Source organism: Pleurodeles waltl, chromosome 8 (genome assembly GCF_031143425.1).
Source record: "Pleurodeles waltl isolate 20211129_DDA chromosome 8, aPleWal1.hap1.20221129, whole genome shotgun sequence".
Lineage (NCBI taxonomy): Eukaryota > Metazoa > Chordata > Amphibia > Caudata > Salamandridae > Pleurodeles > Pleurodeles waltl.
The window spans coordinates 511,417,653-511,430,727 of NC_090447.1; the positions used below are offsets into that span (position 1 = coordinate 511,417,653).

Below are 13,075 nucleotides of genomic sequence, written 5' to 3' on the forward strand. Positions count from 1 at the left end.
TGCTTGAGATGGCGGTGCCCAGCGGAGCGGCGCTTGAGACGGCGGTGCCCAGCGGAGCGGTGCTTGAGACGGCGGTGCCCAGCGGAGCGGTGCTTGAGATGAAGGGCCAAGCGGAGTGGTGCTTGAGACGAAGGGCCCAGCGGTGCTTGAGATGAAGGGCCCAGCGGAGCGGTGCTTGAGAAGAAGGGCCTAGCGGAGCGGTGCTTGAGACGAAGGGCCCAGCGGAGCGGTGCTTGAGACGAAGGGCCCAGCGGAGCGGTGCTTGAGATGGCGGTGCCCAGCGGAGCGGCGCTTGAGACGGCGGTGCCCACCGGAGCGGCGCTTGAGACGGCGGTGCCCAGCGGAGCGGTGCTTGAGACGGCGGTGCCCAGCGGAGCGGTGCTTGAGATGAAGGGCCCAGCGGAGCGGTGCTTGAGATGAAAGGGCCCAGCGGAGCGGTGCTTGAGATGGCGGGGCCCTGTTCAGCGGTGCCTATCTTCACGGCGGGGCCCTGTTCAGCGGTGCTCTTCTGCACCGCGGGCCCTGTTCAGCGGTGCTCTTCTGCACGGCGGGCCCTCTTCAGCGGTGCCTATCTTCACGGCGGGGCCCTGTTCAGCGGTGCTCTTCTGCACGGCGGGCCCTGTTCAGCGGTGCTCTTCTGCACGGTGGGCCCTGTTCAGCGGTGCTCTTCTGCACGGCGGGCCCTCTTCAGCGGTGCCTATCTTCACGGCGGGGCCCTGTTCAGCGGTGCTCTTCTGCACGGCGGGCCCTCTTCAGCGGTGCCTATCTTCACGGCGGGGCCCTGTTCAGCGGTGCTCTTCTGCACGGCGGGCCCTGTTCAGCGGTGCTCTTCTGCACGGCGGGCCCTGTTCAGCGGTGCTCTTCTGCACGGCGGGCCCTCTTCAGCGGTGCCTATCTTCACGGCGGGGCCCTCTTTAGCGGGGCTCTTCTGCACGGCGGGCCCTCTTCAGCGGTGCCTATCTTCACGGCGGGGCCCTGTTCAGCGGTGCTCTTCTGCATTGCGGGCCCTGTTCAGCGGTGCCTATCTTCACGGCGGGGCCCTGTTCAGCGGTGCTCTTCTGCACGGCGGGCCCTCTTCAGTGGTGCCTATCTTCACGGCGGGGCCCTCTTCAGCGGTGCTCTTCTGCACGGCGGGGCCCTGTTCAGCGGTGCTCTTCTGCACCGCGGGCCCTGTTCAGCGGTGCTCTTCTGCACGGCGGGCCCTCTTCAGCGGTGCCTATCTTCACGGCGGGCCCTCTTCAGCGGTGCTCTTCTGCACGGCGGGCCCTCTTCAGCGGTGCCTATCTTCACGGCGGGGCCCTGTTCAGCGGTGCTCTTCTGCACGGCGGGCCCTGTTCAGCGGTGCCTATCTTCACGGCGGGGCCCTGTTCAGCGGTGCTCTTCTGCACGGCGGGCCCTCTTCAGCGGTGCCTATCTTCACGGCGGGGCCCTGTTCAGCGGTGCTCTTCTGCACCGCGGGCCCTGTTCAGCGGTGCTCTTCTGCACCGCGGGCCCTCTTCAGCGGTGCCTATCTTCACGGCGGGGCCCTGTTCAGCGGTGCTCTTCTGCACGGCGGGCCCTGTTCAGCGGTGCTCTTCTGCACGGCGGGCCCTGTTCAGCGGTGCTCTTCTGCACCGCGGGCCCTCTTCAGCGGTGCTCATCCAGCAGATCAAGGGAGCCAGACCTGTGCTGCACTCCCTGCTCAGTCGCCCTCGGACCGTGACGTTTCTGGACCCTTCGGGGACGGACTCCTGGCCTCTTTAGTGTCCTCCTTCCCAGCTGGGATGTGACATGTGGGGTCCACCTTCTCCGCGCTCCTGCTGCCCTTCCGCTCCTTTGATGGGGCTCTCGGGCCCTTGCCTCCCCTAGATGGTGTGGCTGGTGAAGTGGGCGCACATTGCTCCTTGGGGGCAGCCCTGTCAGTCCTCGCACGGCGGCCCTTGTTTTTGCGGGTCCTCTTGCCGGGGGGGGGGCTGGACGTGTCCTTGCTGCTGATCGAAGTGTCACTGCTGGCAAAGGGTGGACTCCAGAACCCATGCACAACAGTGACACTCGAAGCTGGGCTGGTGGTGGCTGCAGTGCTCTTGGGACTCTTTGCAGATGGAGGGGGTAGGTCATCGGAGGGAAAGAGGTTAAGATTAGCCAGGAAAAGCTTTTTAGGTCCAAGGTAAAGGGTAGGAGAAGTGGCGATGGGAGTGGAGGAAGAGGATGTGGTTGTAGGAGAGTCAGGTGTGCTGTCATTGGGTGAAGGTGCTGGTGCTGTAGGCTGTCGTGAGGTGGATGGCTGTTGGGTGGGTGGCTGCCTGCGTTTGTGTGTCTTGGAAGAGGGGGTGACAGACACAGTGGGAGAGGACACAGGGGACGTGTAAATGGCAGTGGGGGTGGTGACTGCACGAGTGTGGACTGTACTGGAGGGTGAGGTGGTGATGGAAGCACTGGCTGATGTTGGGGTGCATGCAGGTGTGAGTGTAGACGTCACAGGGAGGGAGGAGGGAGACGAGGAGGAGGGGGACACAGAGGTGGTTGTGACTGCTGGAATGTCTGCATCTGTGTGTTGCTTGGGTGAGTGTTTGTGGGATCTGTGGTGCTTGTGTCTGGATGAGCTGCTCTTGGGTGTTGAGGTGTGTGCAGGCTGGTCTGATGGTGTGGATGGGATAGGCTGAGGAACAGGAGACAGAGACAGGCTGGAGGCAGTCAGAAGAGGGAGGCTGGAAACAGGGACAATGGCTGCCGTCAGTGCTGAGGCCAGAGCAGTGAACGCTCGTTGATGGGCAGCCTGACCCGAATGAATGCCCTCCAGGTACGCATTGCTCTGTTGCACCTCCCTTTGCACACCCTGGATGGCATTCAAAAGGGTAGTCTGCCCAACAATGAGCGTCCTCACCAGGTCAATGAGCTGCGCACTGAGGGCAGCAGGGGCAACAGGGGCAGGGGCTGAGGTGCCTGGGGCGAAGGAGACACGCGCCTTCCTGGGCGAGCGGGCACGGAGCGTAGGCTGAGGGGCTGCTGGGAGGGCGGTGCTGGTGCGCTGGGTGGCGGCTGTACCTGTAGAGGCGGGGGGCCCGGATGTTGCCGCCACCGCTAGGGAGCACCCATCCGAGGACGTGTCTGAGTCGCTGGTCTCACCACCGGTCCCCGTTGTGGTGCTCCCCTCGCCCTCCGGATCACTGGTGCCCTCGGTGTCTGTTCCTGGGCCCACCGGGGCCTTGTGTCCTGCAGCTCCCTCGTGCTCCGATGCCAAATCTCCTCCGCCTGATGATGCTAATGCACACATGCACAAGAAGATGAAGAGAAAGGGTGGGGGGAGAAAAAAGAAGACCAGGTTGAGTGCATGCAATGTCAACACCGTTGGCGGAGAGGACAGACACAGGAGCCTCATGCACTAAGCCGCGCATTCGGGGTACACTACTCAGTACTACTGACTAGGACAACAGGCCAAGAGACGTCAAACGCGCACATGGGTGATGCTGGACCATCAATGGCTGTACTTGTCACCCTACAGAGGTGGGGGCCGGGGGCACAGGGCCATGCCTAAGGGAGAGGACTACACTACAGAAAGCGCCCTGGCCTAATGTCACCCACAGCCCTCCTCCCCCACCCAGACGCCTCCACTGCGCAGAAAGATAGGAGAATGTGCTGATACTCACCCCCTTGTGTCTGCTGTGATGTCTTAAAGCGCCCATCCAATTCAGGGTAGGCCACCGCCAGGATCCGGGACATCAGGGGGGTCATGGTGCGACTGGCACCCCTCCTAGGTTGGGAGGCCATCCCCAGCAGTGTTTCTGCGGTCTTCCGTGTTCCGCGGCGGATGTCCTCCCACCTCTTGCGGCAGTGGGTGCCCCGTCTGTTGTGGACCCCCAAGTTCCGGACTTCCTTGGCGATGGCACGCCAAATCTCGATCTTCTGATGGGCGCTGACCTATTTGACATGTACAGGGTGGAAAGGAAAAAATCATCAATGACCTGCATGTTAGATGTGATTGGCCCCCTCCCACCAACTTTGCCATATGGCACATGCTCTCATCTGTCGTGCGTTGCACTCCTCATTCGCCCCCCACCCCACCAACTTACATCCACCCCAATCCACACAGGCATAGCCCATTCCATGTGCACCCGGTGTACTCACTTGTTGGTCTGGAGGACCGTAGAGTAGCGCATACTGGGGGAGGACCCCATCCACGAGCTTCTCCAACTCTTCAGACGTGAAGGCAGGGGCCCTTTCCCCAGTCGCAGCAGCCATTGTCACTTCCAGACCGAGGTCACAGCAGCACTTGCAGTATAGGTCCTCTCCTGTGGATGATCAGGTCTCGAGTGATCAATCGGCTAGGAAATGGCGGTCACGCCCGCGGCGGTGCGTACCGCGACCGCCGGCGCACATCGTCATTGGCTCCTGAAACCCATAGGGTTCAATGTTAACCAATGCGGCTTTGCGCCGCGGTCTTCGACCGCCTACCGCCACGGTATGCCCCGCCAGCGCATTGACCTCACATCCCATTGTCCCACTTCACAGGTCAGGCAGCCGCCATTTCAAGGGCCTACATGGCTTAATTTTGACTGCGACACACAGGCCTAGGCCTTGCATTGCCACACATACACGCCTTTCAACCCATTGCCATTCTTTAACTGTGCAAGCTGTCTGTACGTACCTGTGGTTTGCCTGACTCTGTGCTCCATGTTGTCCTTCCTAGGCACCGTCCGCTGGGACTTGCGAGGAGAAGGACGAATCCTCGCGTGTACCGACCGCTGGTGGACCTGTCGACAATGGAAGAACGCCATATAATACTTCGATACAGACTTGACCGTGCCACTATCCATGAACTGTGTGCCCAGCTGGAGCCAGCCCTGATGTCCCCCATCCGCCAACCCACAGGGATTCCCCCTCTGGTGCAGGTTTTGTCAGTCCTCCATTTTTTGGCAAGTGGGTCATTCCAGACAACAGTGGCCATGTCATCTGGAATGTCTCAGCCTATGTTTTCAAAGACTTTGAGCAGAGTGTTGTCTGCCCTGATGAAACTCATGCGGAGCTACATCATTTTCCCAGAGGAGGGTGACTTGCCTACAGTGAAGGGTGATTTCTATGCCCTTGGACATATCCCCAACATCATTGGTGCCATTGATGGGACCCATGTGGCTTTGGTACCCCCAAAAGACGATGAGCAGGTGTACAGAAACAGGAAAAATTATCATTCGATGAATGTGCAGGTGGTCTGTTTGGCTGACCAGTACATCTCCCATGTAAATGCCAAGTTCCCAGGGTCAGTGCATGACGCGTATGTTATGCGAAATAGCAGCATCCCCTATGTGATGGAGCAGCTACAGAGACAACGTGTGTGGCTAATTGGTGACTCTGGTTACCCCAACCTGCCTTGGCTACTGACCCCAGTGAGGAATCCCCGGACCAGGGCAGAGGAACGGTACAATGAGGCCCATGGGCGAACTAGGAGGATCATCGAAAGGACCTTTGGCCTCCTGAAGGCCAGGTTTAGGTGCCTGCATATGACAGGGGGATCCCTGATGTACTCACCAAAGAAGGTGTGCCATATCATCGTGGCCTGCTGTATGCTTCACAATCTGGCATTGCGACGTCAGGTTCCTTTCCTGCAGGAGGATGGTGCAGATGGTGGTGTTGAAGCAGCTGTGGAGCCTGCAGAGAGTGAAGAGGAGGAAGACTCAGAGGACGACACAGACAACAGGGACAGAGTAATAGAACAGTATTTTCAGTAGCACACAGGTAATAATCACCCATGCCATTTTACATTTCCTGAAAGCCTCCTGCATCTCAACTTTGTCGATTTCCCCCCAGAACTATCAACATGATGTTTGATTTTCCCTTCCCTTTTCTGTGCTGTATGAGCCACTGCGTGACCTCGGCTTGGTTGGCCCATGGACTAATGCTAAGTTACCTCGGTATGTGTAATTCACAATGTTAAAAATACGTAATTGATATGTAATGTGTCATACATTTGTAAATAAGACAGGCTGAGTCCTGATTGATTTCAGTGCAATGTGTGATTTATTATTAGTGCATAGATATTGGTACATGATAGTGAAACAGTGATGGGTGGGGGTGGAGTAATGTCCATGGCAGAGTCCAGTTCTCAGTCTGACAGGTGCATTGTCCATATGCCTGTGGCAGGATGGAGCAGGGGCAGTTCAAGGTTTGACAGGGTGGCAATGTTGAACAGTGGGAGGACTTCAGGGGGTATGTGATGCTGGCGGGGGTCTTGACATCCTACTCTGTCGATTTTTTTGATCTCAGGCTCCTCTTGCGGGGTGGTTGTTGTTCAGCAGGAGGTGGGGTTCTGGTGGGCTGTCGTTGTGGTGGGGCCTCCTGTCCACTAGCGCCGGCGGAGGTTGTAGGCTGTTCCTGTTCCTGGCTAGTGACAGGGGCCCTGTGTGATGCCACATGGTCCCGAAACGTGTCCTCTATACGGTTCAGGGCCTGGACTATGCTCCCCATAGCGGTTGAGATGTTGGTGAGTTGGTCGCTGAACCCCATGTAGCGTTGCTCCTGCTGTGCCTGGATCTCCTGGAACCTGGCCAGTACCGTCGCCATCGTCTCTTGTGAGTGGTGGTAGGCTGCCATGATGGTGGTGAGGGCCTCTTGGAGAGTGGGTTCCCTGGGCCTCTCCTCCCCCCCCTGTCGCACAGCAGCCCTCCGAGTTGCCCTGTTTCCCTGGGCCTCTGTCCCCTGGACGGTGTGCCCACTCCCACTGCCCCCAGGTCCCTGTTGTTGTTGGGTTGGTGGGTTACCCTGGGTGCCCTGTAGTGGTAGACACACCGCTGCTTGACCTGTCCTAGAGACAGAGGCATGGGCCCGCTGGGTGGGAGCTGTGCTGTTGTTCCCAGAGGGGGTTGGGTCTGCAGTGGCCTGTGTCTGGGTGAGGGGAACCGACTGCCCAGAGGTCCCCGATGGTCCGAGCTGGTCATCAGGGTCCAGGTCGACAGAGCTGCTGTCATCACTAGGGGCCTGTTCCGGGGGTGGGATGGACATTTCTGGTCCCTCCTGACCGGTGTGTTGTCGTTCGGGTCCTGCATGGGGTAAGAGGGTATGTTATTGTTTCTGTGTGTGCATTAGCTTGCGTTTTATGGGTGCCCTTGTCCCCCAGTGCTGGCATTCCCTTGGGGGAGGTGTTGTGAGGGTGTTTTGTGGGGGGGGGATGGGTATGTGCAGTGGTCATGCTTAGGTGATGGGTGTCCATAGTTTGGGGATGGCATGCAGGTGTTGGTGTTGGGTGGGTTGTGCTGGAGAGACATTCTCAGGGAGGATGTGTGCTGGGGGGTTGGGGGTGAGGGTGGGGGTTAGCATGCTGGGGGGGGGGTGAAGTGGTTGGGCTTGTACTTACCAGAGTCCATTCCTCCGTGTACTCCAGCGAGGCCATCAGGATGCAGGATGTTTAGTACCTCTTGCTCCCATGCTGTGAATTTGGGTGGAGTGGGTGGGGGTCCCCCGCCAGTCTTCTGCACTGCGATGTTGTGTCGCGAGACCATCGATCGCACCTTCCCCCGTAGGTCGTTCCATCGTTTGCGGATGTCGTCCCTATTTCTGGGATGCTGTCCCACCGCGTTGACCCTGTCCACGATCCGCTGCCAGAGATCCGCCTTCCTAGCTATCGTGGTGTGCTGCACCTGTGTGCCGAAGAGCTGGGGTTCAACTCTTATAATTTCCTCCACCATGACCCTGAGTTCTTGGTCCGAAAAGCGTGGGTGCCTTTGTGGTGCCATGGGGTGGTGTGTATGAGGTGTGGGGTGGTGTATGTGATGATGTGTGTGTTGGTGTGTGGTGCTTTGTGCTTCTATGTGGTGTGTGTGATGTTGTGGTGTGCCTCTGTGTGTCTGGCTCTCTATTCTCTGATGTGTCTCTCTCTCCTTCGTCTCTGGTTTTTGTTGGTAGGGGTTTGTGGGTGATGTGGGTGTGTGTTTTATATGGTATTGGATGTGTGGGAGTGGTGTGTGTATGTGTTTCAGGTGTGTGCCTTTCAAATTGTCCAATGTGGTAGGGGTTTGTAAAGGTGTGTGTATTTTGACCGCGGCGGTGTGTACCGCCAATGGAATACCGCGGTTGAATGACCGCCGCGTGGATTTGCGGGTCATAATGGGATGGGCGTATTTCTGTTGGCGTGGCGGTGGAGGTTTGGTCATCTCCAGTTTACCGCTGGCCGCTGATGTGGCGGACTGCAGTGGAGGTCGGATTTTTGGAGGTTTTGCAGTTGTGGGTCAGAATGTCCGTGGCGGCTGACCGCGGCCGCGGCGGTATTGTGGCGGCCTTCTGACCGGCGGTAAGCGGCTTTTACCGCCGAGGTCAGAATGACCCCCCTTAGTGTTTCCCAGTGGGTCGCAAATAGACCTACCTCAGCAATATTAATGAGGTAGGTCTTGGTTTGCAACCCAATGGGAATCGCAAAAATCACAGGGATGGTTGCCTGCTGGGGCTTGCAGACTGCTAAGCCAGTGATTGCTTTTAAATAAAGGAATCTTTTTCTTTTTTTAATGCAGCCCGTTTTCCTTAAAACTTTTTAAGAAGAGGCAAAAACCACTTCTGCTCTTTAAAAATGTTTTACAAACATTCACAAAGGGAAAGGGATCCTTTGGGCACCTCTTCACGTTTGCGAATGGGCTACCATCTTAAAAAGCAAATGTTTTGCGACCGCATTTCGGTCAGAAAACGTTCCTACATACCTCTACGATTCAGTATTTGGAAGGGGCGACCTTGACACACCCCATCCTAATACCGAATCGGTATGTAGTCGCATTTCCAATTTGCAATTCGGTAACAAGTTACTGAATAGCAAATTGGGATTCATACACCCCAAAATGCGTGATACATCTGGCCCTGGATCTCTTATCTGTTGAGTTATTTCTTGCTACTTATGCATGCTCATCAGGAATTTTGAATATGAGCACTGGTTATTCATTTTGTGAAGCACATGTTCTTTCTGGGAAAAAATAAGTCCCACAGAACGTTCCTCTCCTTGAGTAGTGTCTTGGGACTATGAGGCATCAGAATGCCTTTTGTAGATCTTGAGACTCAGCAATAACTCTTTCGGAGCAGAAACTTTGCTTCATTTGCTCTCCTCTCCTCCAGCCTCCCGTTGCACTGAATACAGCGATTGTCAAAGGCCACTAATACTATCCTCTACGGCCATGACAGCTCTGATCCTGCCCTTAATAATTGTCTTTTTTATAGTTCCCTGTCGTCTTCCCTCTCCCGATCTTATGAAATGTTACACCACAGACTCATTGTCATCGGAATGTCAAATCAGTTTGGTCTGTTGGTGTACCCAATACCAAGTCCTTTTGCACCATATTTACTTATGCACATGTCGCTTCTGCCTTTTAGCAAGTTTCTATATGTCAACTGTCCACACCCATGATCCCAAACACAGGCAGAAGATGACCACTACCATGTGTGACCCTGTAGTAGCTAAACAAGGCAGTGGACACCATAGAGTTGGGAGGCTCTAAATCCTTCAAAGTAGGAAGTCAGGTGAAAAGCATCAAACTGAACATGTCTGCCTTCTTCACTAGCAGGAGTCAGTACTAGCTAAATCACTAAATTTGCCTCTAGGCTGATATAGCTCCTCCTGGTGCACACTACACGCAACAATGGGGAGCTGAACAGCCCTTTGAAACAACCCTTCGAAACACCAGGAAAAGGCTCAAAAGTGTCCAGAAAAGCCTGTACCAGGTCATATTAACCCCCTCATTTTCGGCAAACGATTTCAAAGGTCCAAGCAACAACAAAAATCTTGTGGAGAGTAATGGAAAAGTATGGAGATTTACTCGGTTCTTAGCCAAAGAACGATTGACAAGTATTACCCAACAAGATGCACAGATTTTTAACAAACGCTGCAGAGGGCGTAATATGCCCAGTGGTCCAAAACTGTTAATTTTCAAAGATAACTACCTTGTTTGTGCAGAGTTTAGTTTAAAAACCGCTTTGCTCCATCCTTATATTAATGACTATGATACAGACTAGTCTTCTGATGAACCCAGATGTCGATGCAAACACAGGATCTACAGACAAAGTTTGCAAATACATATTTAATAGCCACTCAGTACAGGAAGTGACCTTCAAAGTTGGCTTGATAGATTTCCACTGAAGTACTGTGTGGTCTGCAGTGTCAAGAGCAACTGAAAAAAAGTTATAGTCATTTGAATATATGTTCATGCTTTGGTTTCCACTGCCTGAAAAACACCAATGTGCAAACACAGCTGCACACATTCTCTCACGCTTTAATTTTCTAACTCGCTCTCTGTGCAACATATTCATTCAGTAACGGCTCCCCAGATTGGAGGATCTTTTTTGAAAATATGAGTTTGAAGTTTGTGGTAGGTCATTGTTTGCTTCTGAAGCATCAAATGTTCTCATTTCTAATTCATCAAAGTGCACTATCTTTGCGCACTCTCATCCTCTAATTGAACTGTTGGTTGCATCAAGACAGGTTATTTTTATTTAACACTTTTCTTCAGTCGTTACTGAAGATGCAGTGTGTAGCCGGGGATATTGTTACTTGCAGAAGGGAGTCCATATTTTATTTTATTATTGTATTAACTCATTTGCAATTGCAGTATTTTGTTGGGTTCAAAATGTCTAACTCCCACGAAAATAGTGATAGCTCTTTTTAACGTCACCCATTTACTATGATATAATAATTATTCTTCGAGTTATTTGTGTATTATTTTATATAATAAAAAGAGACTGAACCCCTCTAATCCTTATTTTTTAGCTGGACTTCACAGATTGACTGACATCTCTTCTCTGTTTCCAAAGTCCTCCGAATCCGCTGCTATTCATCCTAATAGGAAGTGTTACAGCAAGGCTCTTCGCGAATTGTTTGAGCTGGTGAAAAATGTTGATAGGTAAGCATTATGCTTTCTCGGTGTTTTTAACAGATAATCAATTTGGAGGTAATGTAGCACGAGTACAGCACTGTAACTGGCTGTAAGTCTGAAAATGTGGTGCTAATTCTGGTGCTACAGCAGAACGAATACCCGTTTCACAAAGTTGAAGTTGATGAATTTGTTTGATTGATGAATTCTCAGAAGATTACCCTAAATCCATCCCCTCTCCTGGCGTGGCATCCACCCTCGCGCACAGCTTCAGACAAAGTGTAACTTTCACCTCGGATATCTAAAGTGTAATAATCTGCAAAGGCCGAGATAGATACGGAGCAGGAGAGAGAGAATGAGGACGGAGTGTGAGTAAAAGCTAGAAAAATCAGGGCTCATTGGAAGAGAGAGAGGAATAGAGAAAACGTGACAGGAATTAAGCTGCAGCTGTGTGAGGAAAAAGAGAGACAGAGATGTAAATGCAACTATTATCAAACTTTTTTGGGCTTCTTTTAATATCACATTTTATATGACATTTTAACGAAAATGATATCCAGAATAATAAACATGCATCTCATTTTGGGCTCCACTACTTTCTAGCCCACATCGGGAATTTCAAATATAGCTAATCCGTGTCAGGAACCCAGGCTGTGATAACAGTCCAGGCTAACAACAGTGTTAAACTCAAAACGAAACTGTCTCCCTCCCACATCCCTTTTTTCCACTCAGGAACAGTTCACTACATAACTTACAGAGCTACTTTCTTCCACGGTGCGTCTGTTTTCAGTATCCATTTTTATCGTGTGCCCATCACCTGCTATAACTACATTCAAACAGTTTGGGCTTGCTACCATTCTGATCATTTTTTAGAGTCAGTTGCAGTTTCCAAATTTGAACTAGCTCGCATCTTTTATGTTGCAGATCAGCTGGCAGCTATTCTATAGCTAGCATATGTTCTAGACTGTGTAGCCTCTGCCTTATTTGAAGATTGTTAGATTGCGTCCACATTCCTGCTGTTTTAGGTGTGAGCAACGAGAATTTTATCACGTTTTGACTTTCGCTCAACTCTCCTGCCTCTTATTTCCAGCCCAGTTGCATTTGGGTCTTCCTCAACTGGGCACCTTCTCCATTTGCATAGTCCAGTGTGTACCTGATTAAACGTAGCACCTACTTTCCAAGGTAGCTTAAAATACTCATGCGGTCCCTACACATGTATTATTGTGCCCTCTTCCAACATTGTGCTGTCGGACATCTTAGATGGGAAAGAAAGGCTGTTAACTTATGGTCTGTTTGTAGGGTATCCAGTATTTCCATCACCATCTTTGCGACCTTACTCGCATATTAATTGTGGAGCCTTGCCTGTTTTGGGAGCCAAAGTATATCCCAGAGGGACCTCCCAGTTCCAGCAATATCTTCGTCCAAATGTACCCTAATTTCCCATCTCATGGTCCACGTTTTCAGTGATCTTATGTGGGCAGCTGTACTTGACCACATACATTTTCCAGGTGTTTCTGCACCTCCATACTCTCAGATTTTCAATGCTTGGAAGCTATATATGTTCATTTTAAACACACACATATATATATATATATATATATATATATATATATATATATATATATATATATATATATATATATATAAATATATATATATAAATATATATATCATAGCTAGGATATAAACAGGTTCTTTCATCTCTTAAGACTTAATTTGATCACTTAAAACCTAATTTGATGTCATTCTTGACTTTAAGTCAATGATGTTTGGGACTCCATGAGATATATGGCCACATATCTAATTGATTCTTGTGGCCTTTTAAAGGGAGGTATGCTCACTGACTCACTGCTGTTGGATGGACTGTGAGGGTCAGTATTTCTGGCTTTTCTTGATTGTTCTTAAAGCCAAAAGCATTGTTGAACGAGGACTTTGATGGAACACTGGATCAGTATGTGCCATCAGGCTTAAACGTTCATTTTATGCTCCTGTCTTCCAAAGGGAATTTATTTTACTTATGAGCTCTTCCTGTTGATAACTATTCTTGCTGTCACTACAATACATCTGGCCAAGATTCAGTTCTTTATTGTAGGTGCCAATGTAAACCTGGAATGCACGACCTTTGAGAAGTCCCAACTGACCCTGTCAACCCCGTTCTCCATGTCTGATACCAAATGGACAACTTGACTGTTCCTGTGAGTGGCATTTTCTGTCACATTTGTGACGTCCTTATATTCTTCTGTGCTTGCCTTACTCTCTTAAAGCAG

At 51.9% G+C, this 13,075-nt stretch overlaps 1 protein-coding gene across 2 annotated transcripts in view; it reads left to right on the forward strand.

Annotated features, from left to right (window-relative positions):
- The window catches only part of CCDC138 (coiled-coil domain containing 138), a 220,006-nt gene that overhangs the window by 27,105 nt on the left and 179,826 nt on the right, over positions 1–13,075 (forward strand). For both annotated transcript variants that reach the window (XM_069204488.1, XM_069204486.1), the window contains exon 3: positions 10,709–10,841. In XM_069204488.1, the coding sequence (XP_069060589.1) occupies positions 10,709–10,841 (133 nt within the window). The remainder of the gene's footprint in view (positions 1–10,708; positions 10,842–13,075) is intronic.